The sequence below is a fragment of the Egretta garzetta genome, unplaced genomic scaffold (genome assembly GCF_000687185.1).
Source record: "Egretta garzetta isolate BGI_Z169 unplaced genomic scaffold, ASM68718v1 scaffold386, whole genome shotgun sequence".
NCBI lineage: Eukaryota > Metazoa > Chordata > Aves > Pelecaniformes > Ardeidae > Egretta > Egretta garzetta.
Window position 1 is genome coordinate 1,528,195 of NW_009260063.1, and position 18,019 is coordinate 1,546,213.

The 18,019-nt window shown below is 40.6% G+C and overlaps 1 protein-coding gene across 1 annotated transcript in view; it reads right to left on the reverse strand.

Annotated features, from left to right (window-relative positions):
* Nucleotides 1-1,375: 1,375 nt before the first annotated feature.
* The window catches only part of LOC104128330 (disintegrin and metalloproteinase domain-containing protein 9), a 19,631-nt gene continuing 2,987 nt past the window's right edge, over nucleotides 1,376-18,019 (reverse strand). Inside the window, exons 2-23 of the mRNA XM_035896579.1 lie at nucleotides 17,059-17,156; nucleotides 15,816-15,892; nucleotides 15,097-15,175; nucleotides 14,063-14,139; nucleotides 12,352-12,553; nucleotides 12,084-12,101; nucleotides 11,774-11,836; nucleotides 11,621-11,692; nucleotides 11,132-11,304; nucleotides 10,545-10,629; nucleotides 9,377-9,498; nucleotides 8,323-8,494; nucleotides 7,306-7,395; nucleotides 6,577-6,772; nucleotides 6,350-6,455; nucleotides 5,977-6,151; nucleotides 5,492-5,572; nucleotides 4,796-4,901; nucleotides 3,815-3,947; nucleotides 2,398-2,461; nucleotides 1,808-1,860; nucleotides 1,376-1,457 (exon numbers count right to left, since the gene is read on the reverse strand). Coding sequence (XP_035752472.1) covers nucleotides 1,376-1,457; nucleotides 1,808-1,860; nucleotides 2,398-2,461; nucleotides 3,815-3,947; nucleotides 4,796-4,901; nucleotides 5,492-5,572; nucleotides 5,977-6,151; nucleotides 6,350-6,455; nucleotides 6,577-6,772; nucleotides 7,306-7,395; nucleotides 8,323-8,494; nucleotides 9,377-9,498; nucleotides 10,545-10,629; nucleotides 11,132-11,304; nucleotides 11,621-11,692; nucleotides 11,774-11,836; nucleotides 12,084-12,101; nucleotides 12,352-12,553; nucleotides 14,063-14,139; nucleotides 15,097-15,175; nucleotides 15,816-15,892; nucleotides 17,059-17,156 — 2,324 coding nt within the window. The remainder of the gene's footprint in view (nucleotides 1,458-1,807; nucleotides 1,861-2,397; nucleotides 2,462-3,814; nucleotides 3,948-4,795; nucleotides 4,902-5,491; nucleotides 5,573-5,976; nucleotides 6,152-6,349; nucleotides 6,456-6,576; nucleotides 6,773-7,305; nucleotides 7,396-8,322; nucleotides 8,495-9,376; nucleotides 9,499-10,544; nucleotides 10,630-11,131; nucleotides 11,305-11,620; nucleotides 11,693-11,773; nucleotides 11,837-12,083; nucleotides 12,102-12,351; nucleotides 12,554-14,062; nucleotides 14,140-15,096; nucleotides 15,176-15,815; nucleotides 15,893-17,058; nucleotides 17,157-18,019) is intronic.

Consider the following 18,019-nt stretch of genomic DNA (forward strand, 5'->3'; position numbering starts at 1 on the left):
GACCCAAAATTGCGAACGTCCAGGGATTTCTCCCACACCAAAGCAGCCAGAGCCAAAAGCAGCCCGGAGCGTCGGGCGGGTGAGCGACGCCGGCTGAGCCCGGGGGTGGGTTTGTTTTGATGGTCATAAAATCGGTGTGCTGACTCTGATGGTTTATGGTAAATTGTATCGCTGTAATGCGCTTGTTAGTAAGGTCTAAATGCTAGGAATATGTAATTGATAACAATTTAAGATTCTAAGGAATTGACAACAGTTCTTCAGAAGACGCTCCTTGCCAGTGCGGATTTTTGCCTGCAGTCTATTTTGCATTCCCCATCCAGCTCTCATCTGATGCTCTGACCATCTAAGGGATTAGAAGTATTTTCTTGGCAAGACGATTGCACAATTTACGCTTTTTTCCCAGTTCATATTCCCAAAGTTTGCATGCTTTACTCTTCAGTGTACCGATGGATCAGTATCCACAGCTTTGTTCTAGCCCGTGAGCTTGTCTTTGCACAGCAGCTGCTCTTCCATTAGTTGCCATTTTGATGAACTATGTAACTTCATACGCTTCCTTTTAAATCATTAGCGCTTCCTCACTGTCACGTTTAGAACGATGAAGTCATCTGTCACTTCTGTAGTGGAATCCATTTCTAGCAAAAATTTCCAGCTGTAAACTTTAAAACACTTAAGTTGTGTAATGTATCTCCTGATGCACCACATTTTCTGTAACAGAGATGGCTTGTTTCTTTTAGCCGCGGGTACATTATCTGTGGGGTCTCTTTCCATCGCTAGTGTCCCTGTGTGAGGGTACTTTTACAAACTACCTGAACCGGAAAGTAACGCAGCGAGTGGGCAACAAGGGGTGGGATTTGGGCCCCAGCTTTGGTGGGGTTGCACCGAAGGCAAGGCTCAGAGCAAGGCACAGGAGCCGCCCGCAAGCCTGGTGGCCGGCAGCGCGCTGCTGAGAGGGTGGACTGGGAGGCAGACAGACTCCAGGCTTCCCAGGAGGTTAATCTACGTTCTCATTTTCACAGCAGCGAATGACTAGAGGTGAATAAATTGTGTCTGTAAATAACTGAATTCACTTCTCTGGCCTGTGAGCTAGGCTACACGTTGGAAGCATCCCGTTCTCCGATGCTGTTACAGATTTAATCTAAGAAAGAGTTGAACTTCAGGCTTCTGATTTACAAAAAAACAAGAGGTGAGGTAGAAGAGGCACAAATACAGCCAGCAGCAATTAGGAAAATGATAGGATATTACAAAGTGTGTGTTCAGTGCCTCTTGGCATCAAGTCTTTTCCAGAGGTACGCGCGTTCAGAAGGCCTATGGAGGATTGTAACTTTTTTCAGACCAGTTACTTGTCAGAATTGGTTGAGGATCCCCAAGAACCTTTTCAGACAGCCGGTCTGGGTGGGTCTGCGGGTCGCTGAGGAGTCGCTGAGGGAACTGCAGGAAACTGGGCTTGTACTGGCTGCCTGAAGTGTGGAAAACACATTTTGTGAAGTATTTAATGACTTGAGACAACTGCAATTTCTAAACTGGTTCTTTACCAGTTTATACATGTTGCCAGTGTTTATGCATGTATCTCACCCTCTGACCCTCCCTCTGCCACCTCCTCTCCCTAGCAGCATTTACGTGTCCCATTATGCTGTTTTCTGTACAAGCAGAAAACCAGCATTTTTCCTCCAAGCATTTAATCTATTTTCTCTCATGTGATGCTGCATGACGAATGCTCCTAAGCAGGACATGATGTTAGGAACATCGCTTACAGTGGTACAGCAATGCAAACATAGCAAACATGAAGTAAAGAAAGCTTTAAACAAACCTTGGAGCGGGGAAATGCGATATGGTAAAAAAATCAGGACTTGATGTGGCAGGCTGCAAAAGATGTCGCAGAAGATCAAGTTAACAAAACCCACAGATTACAAAGCGTGACTAATTATTCAGTATTAACCTCGTGGTATTTTAGAACTAACTTTAATTTCCTGTGACATTCTTCATATTCTCTTGGAACATTTTCTTTTGATAATTTTTACTTTGTTTTATAAGAACTAGATCCGCAGCCTGGCTGTCGTGGTTTAACCCCGTCTGGCAACTGAGCACCACGCAGCCACTGAGCATTTTCTGTGGTATTTGGCCGCAGAATTCAGAGTTCAACCTTTGGCTGCTCTGCTAATTAGCAGCCTGGCATATCCCACACTGCTCACAGCCTGTGTTGACAGGGCAGGCAATAAAGCTCATACTTACCCAAACAGAAATCCCGTCTAACACATTAAAAATTATTTTAAATACTTGGAAATTCAGATGGTTTCAGTGTGTCAAAAAGCCACAGTCATGAGTAACGATGCTGGAGAAAAGGCACTGTATAATTCGGATTACTCAATGTGAAATAATGCAAGTGTGCATCTACCTTACCTGATTATTTCTTGTGTCGTGGCTTGGTCTGTTGTTTTGCTTTGGTTGCTGCACGTTGTTTTCCCTGAAATAAAAACCACATCATCAGGCAAATCCCCATTTGGTTTAACTGCCTTCAGGAATGTTGTGTTCTTCAAGGGATGAGACTACAGCTCAGAGATACGGATTCTGTTTCTGACTCCACCCCTTCCTTGGCAAATAATGTCACTATGCTATGTGCTATACCTCTGTGTCCATGTGCATTGGGTTTCTGTGGCAAGGTCTTGGTAGTGGGGGGGCTACAGGGGTGGCTTCTGTGAGAAGCTGCTGGAAGTTTTCCCTGTGTCCGCCGCTGGCCAAGGCCAAGCCGATGAGCTCAGTGGGAGCGCCTCTGTGATAACGTACTTAAGAAGGAAAAAAAACCCGCTGCGGCGCAGTAGCTGGAGAGAGAGGAGAAGTGAGAGGAGGAGAGAGAAAATAGCCCTGCAAACAGCAAGGTCAGTGAAGAAGGAGGGGGAGGAGGTGCTCCGAGTGCTGGAGCGGAGATTCCCCTGCAAGCCCGTGGTGAAGACCATGGTGAGGCAGGCTGTCCCCCTGCAGCTCAAGGGGGCCCGCGGACGGAGTCTGCTCCCAAGGGACTGCACCCCGTGGACATTATGGGCCCATGCTGGAGCAGTTCGTGAAGAACTGTAGCCCATGGGAAGGACTCACGTTGGAGTAGTTCGTGGAGGACTGTCTGCCATGGGGGGGACCCCACGCATGAGCAGGGGAAGAGTCCGCTCCCTAGGGTGAAGAAGCGGCAGAGACAACATGTGATGAACTGACCTCAACCCCCATTCCCATCCCCCTGCGCCACTGGGGGGGAGTAGGCAGAGAAGCTGGGAGTGAAGTTGAGCCCAGAGAAGAAGGGAGGGGTGGGGGGAAGGTTTTTAAGATCTAGCAGTTTTTCTCCTCTCCTTCTCTGATTTTGATTGATAATAAATTAATTATTTTCAAGTTGAGTCTGTTTTGCCCATGATGCTAACTGATAAAATGATCTCTCCCTGTCCTTATTTCAACCCACGAGCCTTTTGATTTACTTTTGTCTCTGTCCGGTTAGTGACAGTTAGGGGAGTGATAGAGCGGCTTTGGTGGGCCCCTGGCATCCAGCCAGGGTCAAACCACCACACCGTGCAATACAATTACCAATAACAATTAGGAAAATGCAATGTATTTTGTGGAAAAAATGCTTGAGAACTGGCAACTGGAGTATCTGGGTTAAACTACATGATAGCAGGGTACTGGCTGTTAAACTACCTGCTGCTACTAATAACAGGGAGGTCTTTTCTTCTAGGAGGTGTGGAATTCTTTGTATAGCTAAAGCGTCTAAGCAGCTTGCTAAATTAATCTGGAGCATGCTCTCAAGTGTTGAAATATGCATTTGTAGTAAGTGAAATACCTGTGTTGTCTTCTACTTTTTCTGCAAAACTTTCTTTTTATTGCATCACGCTTAATTACTGCTAATACAGTAATGATTACTATTGGCACCACAAGGAGGAAAAAAATAAGCAGACCATCCCGAAGTGATGTATCTAAAGAAAAACAATTGAAATCATGTAAGATAGCAATCTCGTTTAACCTCATCTTAAAGCCTTTTTTCTGCTAAGAACACCCTTCTGTTGTAAAAACTACAATCTTCAAATTATTATAGATTAAAACTAGTAACTCCACTGAAATTTGTAAAATGCTATGATCGGAAAAGTAGGATTTGGCCTTATGTTACCACAAGTTCCTTCTGCCTTACCCACCCCATGTTGTGCGACGTACAAACTTTTTCCTTTTCCATATATTTTTTTCAAGAATTCTAAAGCAGACTAATTCATGGCTTATTTGCTTACCCACAATTGATCTGCTTTGTCTTCCTAAGCTATTAATAAATACAAAACATTTGCATGTGAAGGCCAGCAAAATCCACTCTACTTTCCCGTTGCAGAACTTCATGGCTCCTACATGAGCCAACTGCTGCTTGCTGCATGCACCTCCTTAAGCCCTTTCCATACATAACGACTACTGGTTTCTTTCTCAAGCTGTAGTCTTCCTCTCTGACATCCATTTTATCAGAACTCTGCTTTAAATATCTAAGTAAATATCTAAATATCTAACTATTTAAAAATGTAACAGTAATTTATGCATTGCTTTTAATTTCAGTAATTTAATATATTACTTTTCATTTCAGACAAAATAGAGGTCAAATTCTCCCTTGGACCAACATCCCTGATGCCTGCAAACCCACACATCAGATAATAATGTTTGTTCTTCAGGTCAGTCCATGATTAAGTGTCCCGTGCAGTAGAAAAAAACAGTTGAAAAGAGACTGAAAAAAAGTAGATTATTTTGTCAGGCAGAGGGGGTAGAATGAAGGCCCGTTTCGGTACCTTACCTATGTGAGCTGGACCGCTGTCAACGCTGCCGCCGTAGCCTGACTGCTTACAGAACGGAGGCGCCCATCCAGAATCGCAGTGGCAGTTCCCGTTGTTGTTACACACCTACAGTCGATACAACAGGGATTAGTCAAAGGAACAACATCTTTCTGGAAGCGGCCACTTTCAAACTCCAGTGGATATTAAGAATTGCACGTGGAAACAAGAAATATTACTTAGCATTGCTTGGGAATAAGCTCCCCCCCTCCCCCTCGTAACATCCCAAAGCACCGAGTGACGCTGATACCAGAAGTTAATCCTCTGTAAAAGTTAACCTTTATTTTATTATTTGCCTGCAGTCCAAAGAACTTCTCAGTTTTACAACCTTTGGACTCCATCTTGATTTTTCACGGAGACATATATAAATCAGGAATCACTAGACTGTCCTCCTCAGAGGAATATTTTCCTTTTACAATTCAACAGCTCAGTAATATTAGAAAATTCCCTAGGGAAATTCAGAAGAAATGTCTTTCATGTTAGTGCTAAGAGCTTTACAGTATACTGGCAGCATGAATTACAGATAAAAAAGTGGACTTAACTTTTAATACAGATCAGAAAAAACCCCAAAGCCACCTGGGTGGTAATTGCTTTTATGCAGGGATTTTGCACCTATCTCTGTCTTCTAGAAACAGGGCATGAAAACTCCATCTACTCACCCCATTATCGTTACACTTCTGCTTTACATCACAGCTGTAGCCCAGATAACTTGCATCAACACATTCAAAACCTAAACAGGCCTGGAAAAAGTAATTGGTGCCTTTCAAACACAAAACTTCAAAAAATCCCATCCTTTTATAAATATACTATATAACTGTATACGTTTACAAGTCTACAGCTTTTACTTAAATGTTGAGAAAAAGGGCTGGTAGAACATTCAGTACTTCACAATTTTATAGCTGTATTTGTCTCAGATTTTCTCAAGCCTGCGGATGCATTTTGATGGAGTAATTTGAATAACTGGTAATGTAGTTCACTGATTTGTAGCATCCCGGTTTTTGAAGAGCTGATTAGTTGTTCTCAAAAAGCAGATTTTTTTATTACATTATGGCGTACAAATAAGAGAGCTATGTAATGCTTTTGAAAGTGAAGAACTTCCCAGTCGGTGGGATATATTCTGTAATGCTGCTGTGATTCCTCTTACCTTCTTTTCTCCACAGGCTGTTCCATCATGAACCTGAGCAGGATCAGGGACATCTGATCCTAGGTCGAAGTCAGAAGACCAGCATAAAACCCCAGATGCGTTACTGACAATACTCCAAGCAGGAAGGTTCTGAAGACTAACAGATGTGCACTGGAGCTTGCCGCACAGACTATGCCTGTATTGAATAAATGACACTCTCGGGCAAAGTGAACAGGAAAAAACCAGTAGCACTGCAAATACACCATCCAGTCAGACTTTTTAGCTTGCATTTCAGGGAACTATTCTTTTAAATCTCATGCTCTAAGAGTTTGTAACAGAATATATTTTTTACATTGAAGGTTTAAGGGCTAGCTTTTATTTGCTGGTGACTTACTGAATAGGACATTTCTTGTACACTCCGCCAGTTATTCCACAGTTTCCAAACCTATCTCCTTTAATATTTGCTTTTTCAAAGCATATATCAGGTGCTTTTCGTGCCCCTGCACAAAAAACAGTGAATCATAGTAAGCCACTGCACTGTCTTAAAAATATGAGAAAAAGAAAAATCGGAAATGTCTATTAGGAGACTACAAGTCTTTTCACATTAAATTACAAACATACCTTTTCCATATATAGATTCACATTGTGAATCAAAACTCTGGCACACTCCGTAGTAGCAATATGCCCTCATGTTGTCGCATGGGTAACCATTCATGATATAAACGTCGTCTGGACAGTAGGCATTGCTTCCATTGCAGTATTCGGGTAGGTCACAGAAATCCATTTTTGATCTGCACTCCACTCCTGCCACCTCAAACTAGAACCAGAGAGGAACGCCACCCTACTTTTATTTTGCAACAGTGGAAGTTCTAACATGAAACAGTGACAACTGGGAACCTTTTGTGATTTTAAGGAAGACAAAATAGTTTTTCAGATCGATATCTAATGAATATCCAAAACTTCCCTCAGTTTCATATGGTCTAGCTATAAAGTTTATGATTTGAGCCTGCGGAGGACTTGGGTAGATCGTACAAATGCATACACAAGTACGAATTAGAAAGCCGCCGACTATCATGGGCTTTGGAGAAGCTTGGTGTTGCATAATGGAGATCACTACTACTGAGTGCCCTGGTTGCTCCTGCCTCCCGCGAGGGGTGGCACAGAGATGACATTCCATTTCTAAGCTACTGGCCAAGAGCTGTTAGACAGCCATTCCCTACTTACGTGCTCTCTACTAGTGAAAGCAGTTCAATAATATGAAAATATGTCAAGAGTACTATGATAGCTCTTTTCAAACATTAAAAAATACTACTAAATAGTTTCAGCTTAGTTTAATAAAACATAGCCCACCTTGCAGTTTTTGCAGCACAGTCCTTGAGCGCATTGCGATCCAGGTGTGAGTTTGCAGGTTGCAGCATCACAGCAAGGGTTAGTACATTCCTGAAAAACAACCGTGGACGAAGGGAAACAGTGTCTGTACCTCACTATATAGCTAGGAAAGTACATCATCAAACCACGTGCATGGACAAAGCAAACAAAACGTTCTGAGATTGCATGTTCTGAGGTTGACAGCCTTCTGCTCTAACAGAAACCAGCATACAGTTTGGCGGTATTTTTTTATCTGAAGTCATCAGAAAGACATGTGTTTTGGTGTGTTGTGGCACAGGGGCATAGGATAGGTTTACACTTTAAATGGAGACTAAAAGAAGCGGAACACTTTGGGGTTTAAATAACACTTCTTATCTGCCCTCCATCTTATTTTTCCACTACACCTGGCAGTTTGATGTAAGAAGTGCTGGTTTCTTTTCATGTCTGAGAAGGTGGCCTGTATGATGGAACCTGGGTTTGCTGACAGCCTTTTGATTTATTGGTGTCTTTTCTGAGACATATTTATTTTCTAAAGAGTGAGTCTATATATCCCATTATTTGAGGGACATTTTGACAACGCAAGTATGACCAACAAAAGTAATTCTGTTGTGGGTGAAGTTCAAGGGTTACAGTTAGGAAACCTGTAAGTGCTCTATAGACGAGTAGTCTCTTTTATGTAACAGAAATATCCATGTTGCTAAACCAGCACAAAAAGCAATGATGTTTCCACATACTCTGCACTGAAATGCTCTTCTTCCTTAGGCATTGGCTCAAAGCTCTGTGAAGTCCAGTAGCCCTCAACTGAATTAATATCAAATTCAAAGTATGATTTTGGGCTTTTTCTAGAATTTATCTTCAAATTGCTTGCAAAAACGTAAATTTACAAGAAAAACTCCTCAGATACTAATGCAAATCAGGTATACCAAAAGGCCAGTGTTATACAACTAATATAATATAATATAATATACAGCAAGTATTCAGTTGAATTTAACCCATTACCTGCGGTTTTCCACAGTCACATTCTTCATTGTTATCGACCACATTATTACCACAGACGGGCTCCTTGTAAACATTACTTGTTTTGGGAGGATTTCTAAGGCAGTTTCCACCTCCATTTAGAATAAGGTTCTCAAAATCATCAGCACTGCAGGTGCTGAAATTCCTGGATCCGCTGGAAAGCATAATATTATTTTTTTATTATAAATGTTTTTCTTACAGGAAAAAATACAACTCAAGCCTTTAAAATACTGTCAGTCTGTAATTAATACCATGTTTCATAGTGTTAGCACATCATGAGATACTTAATTTTTACTTTATTTTGCATTGGAGTACAGTACTAGAAGTTAAAAATACTATATATAACATAAATGCAAGTACTTTCAGAAGAAGACAGCATCAGATTATCCGTTTTGGTCTCCTATGTAAAAGAGGCCTTGGAAAGTCCTTGTCTGTACTGAGTCTAAAAATGCTTGATTAAAAAATAATTTCCAGAAAGAGATTCACCTTAACTTGGAGTCCCTGAGAACTCAGGAACGCATCTTCTTCTAGTAGTTTTGGCCAGTGTTCAATTACTCTGATTTATTAATACAAATGTGGATAGATGCAATAATACGATATTTTTCTCTTACGGGGAAGCCAAAGAACAAATGAACTGAAAGAAATCTGGGCTGATAGTTTTTGTTTAAATTAACTGTTAAGAGAATCTGTGCGAAGGATGTTTGCGCAAACCCAGTGAATGTATGAAAAGCATTCGCAGGGGTAAAAAAAAAAAAAAAAGCAGTAACATACTGTCATTAAAAAAAACAATTAAGAACATCCAGCTAAGTTTTTAGGAATGCTACAAATAAAGAATGACTGGATTGGAAAACAGGTACAATTTCAAGTAAATTAAAATGATGTCAGGACCTAATTCAGTGAATTCACCTCTGTGGTTATAAAGTTCTCAAACAACTCCCAATTCACAAAGTTTTTCAAGATTCATGGAAGTTTCACAGCTTATAAGGCATAGTCACTGCAGGTAAATAACAATTATTGAAATAACTGGAAATCGTACTTATCTGTGCTGTGCATAATATAGGATGCAGGACATCTTTTATCATCATGTTTCATTCCAAGATTATGCCCCAATTCATGTGCAACTACTGTAGCATGACGTAACATATCGTTATGATTCAGCTAATAAAAAGAATCAGTGTTAAAAAATATAAAACTAAAGACACTACTAAGTTTCTACCTACTATTTATTCAAGCAACAAGTCTCTCAGAGGCTATGAAGACAGAATACTAAATTGTATTGCAAAGCGAAAGCAGCCAGAAAAGCCAGTTTGCCACTGGTTTTTCAGTAGGGCCAGATTCTGCCACTCTTTCTATTTCTTCCTTTAGGATCATATTCTGAATAACGACACAGTTAATCAGTCACGACACTGATTTCAATGGAGTCTTCAAAGACAAAAAGACAAAGACTGTTAAAGAACAGAATCTGCCTGAGATTGTCCATGATGTTGTGGCATCCATATTGTAAGGACAGGAACCTCTGGAGATACTGGTGCTGCCTCTAGCATCAAGGAGAAAAAAACTAGTTTCTGGCTAATTTTGCCAAATTTAAAATTCTTGCCCATTTACAGCCTCATTGTGGAGAATTCCAGACACTTTAGAATAGAGAACATTTAGAATATGTTCACTGTCTATTCATGTAGAGAGTCAAAAAATACACATTATTTTGTAGCTGCATTCCCACCCCAGAGCCACTGTGGTTATGAATCTTAACGGTACAAGAATGGGCTTTTCCTATACAACCTTGAGCTAGCTGAATTACAAAAAGGTGATAAAAAATATTTCAGGACTAAATCAGCCAAATGGACTGGAACATGATGAAGAGAGAAACTGGGAAAAAAAAATTATTTTTTTAAAATATAAGTATAAAAATATGCACAAGTCTTTACATCAGAAACCCCATGAAAGAAACCGTACCACTCCAAGACCTGAGTGACTTGAGCAAGTAGGTCAACAAATTGCACATTATTTATTTAGGACGGTCTGGAAGGTATCTCTGTGGAAGCAATGTCTGGCAACAGCAGCAGCTACAACTCTGGGCTGTGTAAATGCAAAGGGGAAAGCCTTGGATTGTTCAGGTAGCTCTTGGTCTCACTAGCAGCACACCTATCATCGTTTAGCAGCTCCTGTGCTAGTTTCTTCCCATAGCCACAACATTATGTACTTACAGTGCTGATTGACCCTCCCAGGACTTGCGAGCAGACGGTACCTACAAAAGCCATTCCAATGGAACCACTGTAAGAGCTTCTCCCTCTGCAACAAAAGCAGTTTGAAGGTGCTGTTGAGAGAGGGGCTGAAAGTTCACAATTTTTACTAAAAGACACTGGTGAGTCTGAAACAAATACTGCAAGTCAAGAGTTGGTCTTCTTGAAGTCAAGAAGAAATTTATCATCGTATCAGGGTTTCATTGTAATAAATAATGAACATCTGAATAACAGAGCTTGAAAATAATGACCAACCACCTAAATCTGCTGTGCCAGTACTTCCGAGTTCACAGAATCACAGAATAGTTGAGGTTGGAAAGGACCTCTGGAGGTCATCTGGTCTAACCCCCCCACTCAAGCAGAGCCACCTGGAGTCAATTATCTATAAAGAATTCATTTCACTTTCTCGACATTTTCCCAGGTTAGTTAAAACAGCTTGGAAGTTGAGTGAATTTTACTCTAGTTATATTTTCATTCATACACAAACCCAAAATCATACACATTAACAGCACTGGCAGCATGGCTATTTTTTCCACTGAAGGAACACTTACATTATGAGATGGCTAACATCATTTCGTGATCGCTTAAGAAGATCTTTCTGTCTCCAAGAAACGAATCTACTCAGCACATCTCCAGCTGAACCATCCATTACAGATATGTGGTTTGAATCTGTCCAGATCTCTAATCCAACCAAAACAATCTGGATGTTTAATGCTCTATACATCTGAAAAAAATATAATGATAATTATTGTCCATCAGTCTGTTTCAACTGAATTATGAGAGATTACATCACTACTACTGTAAACATTGAAAAATGACTGAGACACAACTTTAGTTTCTTTGAATAATCAACAGTTTGATGTGAGGAAAGAATATATGACTGAAGGCAATCCACTTCCAGTTTAAATGTGTTACAAATATCTGTATAACTTCCAAATGCAGTTTAAGAACATAATTGTTCAGATTTACTGCATTAGCTGTTCTTTTGAAAACTATGATAAAGTGGAAACTACTGAATCTCAGCAACATATCTGACCTACCCCATCAACGTAATTAATCAGCTCAACTGTTTCCTTTTGCACCACAGCAGTATCTGATTTCTTCATCAAAAACTGTAAAATATCGTATAAGAATATCAGAGAAAAAATGGAATGGTTTAATAAACTGCATGTAGCACTGGATGAAATCATTACCCTCTCCTGATCCACAACCACAAATAATTCCACGTAGCTTTTCTGTGGCAGGACAGCTCGCTTCTTCTGCAAATTAGAAAGCACAATATGTTAACTTAATGGCTAATGAGTTCAAGTTTTTTTTACTTATCTTTCTCATTATTTTCATTTCATGGATTTATGAAGCAATTATGCATTTTTTAATGTGGCCTATCAATTTGCTTAGATTTCCACGTAAACATCTGTATGTCAGTAATTCACTTCTGCTCAGATGCTGGGATGCATGAACTGAATGGCAGCTTCATGCCATTCACATCATGCCCCCCACTGCCTTGCGCAGAGCTCTGCTCTGCTCTTCTGCTGAAGGATGGCTTCAAGCCATGTTAAATTCCCATCGTGCTGTTCTTCTGTGTCAGGGTTTCCTTAGCAGTACTCCCACCAGCCTGGGGTCCATGAAACAAGGCAACAAGGCAGTGGCCTGCCAGGCCAAACCCACCTGCAGCGATACCACGCCAAAGCCAGAGCTCTGGAGACCCTCGGCTGCTGGAACAGACTGAGGAGAAGGCTTGGACTCAAGGGAGAAATGGAATGGTATTTACCCTGCTAGAGGTACTGTTTGATAAAAACATGTATTTCACGGAGTGCTTCACAAACATCTCGTGATGAAGGCTGCCATTCAGCACGCCACATTGGAAGGGCATATCCTGCATATCTTCTAACTGGTAAAACACATGTTCAAATGGGCTGGATGTGTTGAGCGGCTCCATTCCATACCATTTGCCACCAATGTGGAGAATGCCTCTAATAATCATAAAAGAATGAAAAATTATTCCATGGTTTTTCCCTTGTGGTTATGAATAAGTGAGTGAATGACAGCTGGATACTTAAAAACTAGAACTGTTCATACTACTATGTTGAAATAAATTATTATCTTAATTTCTCTTAATATAGGGGGTAAGTTCAAATGCTCAATGGGATCTCAAAAGACAAAACAGAACTTTTTTAAAATACTCGATCTTACACAAGAGTGGGCTCCTTGAATCAGTTAGCAGGAAAGCCAAATTGTTACTAAATGAGTCTGGATTGTGGGTACAGAGCTGCTGCAAAGGGTCTCTTTTGGTCTTTAGTCTCACTCCTAGCCCTATGCAGCTAAAGTAATCTAGCATTTTAGAAAAAGATATCTTGTAAGACAGAAGAAGAGGCTAAAAGCAATCACCAGGGTGTTTATGAGGGCAACAGCAGTATTGCACTGCTGAGTGCAGCTAAGTATAAAGATTTTGCGTTTGTCCATGGCTCAGAAACACCGAGTAAATGCCCATTTGCTGTACCAGAACCTTTCAGAAGCCATTATCTTGTTCTCCAGAATCTCAAAACTATATTTAGAACAAGAAATCTCTAGTTACTACCTAGTGAAAGAAGATCCTCAAAAAATGAGAGTACAAGGTAACCAAAGGATTCAAGTTTGCATAAGTTGGCAGAACAGCCAAAATGAAATACCTGTTTTGCTTAGTGAGATCCAGCGTTACCTGACATACCAGTATGTTGACCATTTTATGCTTCATTTAAAGGGATGCCAGGAAATGCCATAATTCATTGTGAGCAGCATCTCACTGTGATACATGAAAGATATGTGTGTGAACTTTATCATGTTTGCCTCTCCCTGTTTGTGAAAAAAACACCAAACTGAACAAGGCTCCTACACCCGACGAGTACATCCGAAGTCCAGCTCAGGAACCAAGCTCAGTGAACACAGGGGAGCATGGACACACTCTAAGCACGCTCAGAACAGCTCCACATTTGCTGTGCATGCCGACTCTTTTTGCCAACTCACATGGACTGATTCTGCGGGGAGAACACCACCATCTTTTATGCACTAACCTGGCCCCTTTATGTTTCTCAAATAAATGTAATTTTCTTGTATTTGAAACAGAAAAAAATGTTTCAAATTTGGTCAAAATTTTTTTCCACAGAAATGTTTTTTATTTTGAAACAGGTACCTCTGGTCAAGGCATTTGCATCAAGTAATAAAGGTCTCAGTTCATGCCCATGTTCTGCCTATATTTCGATTATGCTCTCTTCCATGTTATCTTTTTCTGTGAAGGAATTTTGGAAAAGAGGAAAGAAGTGGTAGTTGAGGGAAGATACAAAACCTCTGAAGTTTCAGCTTCATCAAAAGGCAAAATATAAAAAAAAGGCAAGATAGGATGGTGTTTTCTCTCTGTCTGTATGATGAATAGCAACTGGTTTTTTACTGTTTTACTCCCGTGCTGCGCAACAAATTACCCTGAAGTAAAAAGCAAGAGGTAATACCTAAGGCCATCACACGTGCTAAGAGCAAGCATTGAGTCAGCAATTCCTTCAACAGTGCCGTGGTAATAACAGTGTGTCTGAAACACAGCAGAACCACATAATTAATCACAAAATAAGGTTGTTGCCTTCAAATGCAAACTTATTTTCTAAGCAACCTTTTTATTTACATGACATTAAGGCTGGCTGCTACAAATTTACAGAGTTCCCTATTCTAAAAGTAATCCCAACCTTCTCAGAGTAAAATATTACTGGACGTGAGTAACTACAATAGCATTTGCTCCCTTGGTTCTAGAAAACAACCAGGTTTTTAGTTTAACCCATCACCATATTTTAGCAAAATCTTTTCATCTACATTGCTCATCTTGTTCTCAAAGAGACCCCTCTCAAAGGCTGATCTCTCTCCCATGCACAAAGCACCCAATTAAGTCTCACTGAGCTTACATGCAGCTGAAATGTGAAATTAAATGGAAAAGCATTTGTAAGGCTTGTTTGATCCAGGACCTCAAACTATACAGCTTTGATGCTGCCATTGTACCTTCAATTGCATACTGTGCAAAGGCAAACTAAACAGGTGGCTCAAATTCAGTCTGGCATAATCTCCTGGCATCTCCTTTCACACCTTGTAAAACAGTGATGTTGTATCGCCAGCCCGCTCCCACATACGATATAGAACCGTATGTTTGTGTCAGTGGTAACCGTTCGACAGAAATGCTACCGGTGTGAAAATTCCCCAAAGCCTCTTTCCCAGCAAATATCTTTTTCTTCCGTGGATACTTTATGCACATCACTTGTATTTCCCCCTCCACTGCCAAAAATGTAACCAATTTTCACTGTCCTATTACAGAGGTAGGAAGACACTCAAAATTAATGGTTGTGCATTCACTTTTGCTTTGAAAATATATTTAGATGCATACACATCCCCATTGTCATCCTCAGTTCTATCAAATTGTTAGTATGGCTTCAATTCTTAAAGTTTGGCTTCCCTGGTTTGAGGAAACTCTTACACAAAAGGGGAATTTTATTATGTACGATACCTTGGGTTTTGATGGCGTTGCCTCCAGTTTTCCATTTTCCCCATATGTATATAGCATAAAGTCTTCACTAACAAGCTTTCTGGAAACAAAAATAAACTACTGCTCTTTTAACAGTCTAGAAATCAAGAAATAAGTCAAGAATCCTAGTAAGTACTACATTCTGTTAGCAGCATGCTCATGCTAAATTATTATTGAAATCCACAGATGTGAAACAAAATACCTCAAAAATGAGCTGCATTATTTGGAAAATAAGTTATTTTGAAATATTTTAACTAAAATATCCACAGAGTAAGATCTGAACCGACTATGCTATATCAGGGCCTGGACTGTTACAGGCTCAGGAATGAGGAACAACAGTAATGGACAAATTTCTTCAAGTACAACGCTGGTAGCAACCCTCCCCTCCCTGCTAATAAAGAACTAATTTTGAACTGAGTTCTAATTTTCCATAAGGTTTTTCTGAAATCTACTATTTTGTGGTGCTAATAAAAAAAAAAAAGAAAATAAATTTCTGCACAACTGGAAAAAATATTATTCCCTTCTATTTGCAAGCTAGTACTATAACAGAGACCCTATTTAACAGTCATTTTGTAATTACTGCGGTCTGCCATTTAAATGGTTTGAAATTTTTCAATACTTCTATGCATTTTTATACTCTGCATACTATATGCAATTAAATCCCAAGATGGAATGATTTCTTAGAACACTCTATCACATACTTATTTTTCTTCAGATTTAGGAGGTATGTCCCATTTCTGGTTTTAATCGAGTAAGAAAGACTGTCATCCCAATGCTCCTGAAAACAGAACAAAAGATGTCACTTAATTAGGTGATTTTCTGCTTGGTTGTGTCAGTTCCATTTTTTTGTTTGACAAGTGAAGTCCAACTACTGTGTATGTCTTAACTATTTACCAGATTTACAAACCACACGTTCCTAACCCTCACGCCTTTCCAAGTCTCAGCAGCACACTCCACATTCTTTCCCATGGAAAATTTAAATTCTACTAAGCTAAGAAGACAGAATGAAAAAGTACACAAACTACAGCAGGAACTACATATGTCTGCCAGTAGAGATTTGTAGAGGGAATGTAGAAGACATAAGGTCTACAGAAAAATTAAAATGTAAAACTTGGGGTATTAAAAGAACAAAAAAAAAGTGTTAGTAAAGCTAAACCTAGACTACCATGCCCATAGGCTCAGGGGTATCCTCAGACGCTAGAGGAGAGGAGGTGGATACAGCTTGGATGGAGGTGGCCAGACTCTGTTCCCCAAGAAGGGCACAGCCCATGCGCGCACTCTTTGCCCAGCCACCACATCATGCTTTGTGACACTCCTTATGTAAATCATTGGCAGCTGGGTGAATGACTCCCAGATTGTTCCTTCCTTAACTGGTTTGCAGAAAGATGACTAATGCTATTTCATTAACAGTTACTCCAATAATGGAACTCGTCATCTGGAACAAAGGCCAGTTGCCTCAGCACTGAGGAATTAAGGCTCAGATCTTTCTCTTTAACCTGTGTGACACTGTGGGACCATTTCTACAAAGTGAGCATCAGCCCTTTAGGTGCTACATGGTGAAATCCTCTGGTCATCCAAAGACCAGGTACAGTGAGTAAATGAACATATACAACACGGATGTTAGTTCAAGTTGGAGTTCAACATCTAATCTGACTTGGAGGAAATGGAAGTATTCCTCCTGTTCCTTCCCGCTCTGTCTGTTTACAGACACTACAAGTTTGAAAGGTGTTAACTTAAGAGTGTGGTCACAGAGCTTTGTGGGGAAAATTTTACACTAAACTATTTGAAAACACTTAAGAATCTGAAGAGATAGTGCACATTTCTTCACAAAAATGATCTATGTATACTGTACATATTGTGTGTGTGTGTGTGTGTGTGTGTAATAATTCAATATTGTGAAAAACAGCAACATGAGAAGAAAAAAAATCAGATAGAATAACAAACCTCATGAAAAAATGGGTGGTGTTTCTCTCTGTCTGTCAGACTTCGAGGAATAATTATTTCTAATGTAGAAAGTCTGGATGTCTGTTCAGAAGATACACCTAAAAATAAAGTTTGAAATTTCTAAAGAACCAGAACGGGTAAGACATTATGTTGGCATCTGCGCAGTGGTGACTGCAGAAAAGCTGCCCGTGCTCAGTTTGGTCTGTACTGTCTCTGACAAAGTTCTTGGGTTATGCTGGGAAAGTTGGAGAAATCAACCTTTTAATTCATGGCCAAGTTACTCTTCATTTCTGGGTGTTTAAACTCAATATACGTGGCCTCATTCTCTGCAGAAATGCCATTCAGTCTGTGTTCAAGGTTAATGACTACACCACTCCAAACACAGAATCACACAGAATCCCAGAATGGCAAGGGTTGGAGGGGACCTCGGGAGCTCACCCAGTCCCACCCCCCTGCTCAAGCAGGCTCACCCAGAGCAGGGTGCACAGGACATCATCCAGATGTGGTTTGAATATCTCCAGAGAAGGAGACTCCACAACCCCCCTCAGCCTGTTCCAGTGCTCTGTCACTCTCAAAGTCAAGAAGTTCTTCCTCACGTTCAACTCTTCTGCTTCAGTTTGTGCCCATTGCCCTGTGTCCTGTTGCTGGGCACCACTGAGAAGAGTCTGGCTCCGTCCTCGTGACATCCACCCTTAAGATATTTGTAAGTATTGATGAGATCCCCTCTCAGTCGTCTCTTCTTCAGGCTAAACAAGCCCAGCTCCCTCAGCCTTTCCTCACAGGAGAGGTGCCTCAGTCCCCTCATCAGCTTTGTAGCCCTCCTCTGGACTCTCTCTAAGAGTTCCTCATCCTTCTTGAGCTGGGGAGCCCAGAACTGGACACAGGACTCCAGGTGCGGTCTCATCAGGGCAGAGTAGAGGGGGAGGACAACCTCCCTCGCCCTGCTGGCCACACTCCTCTT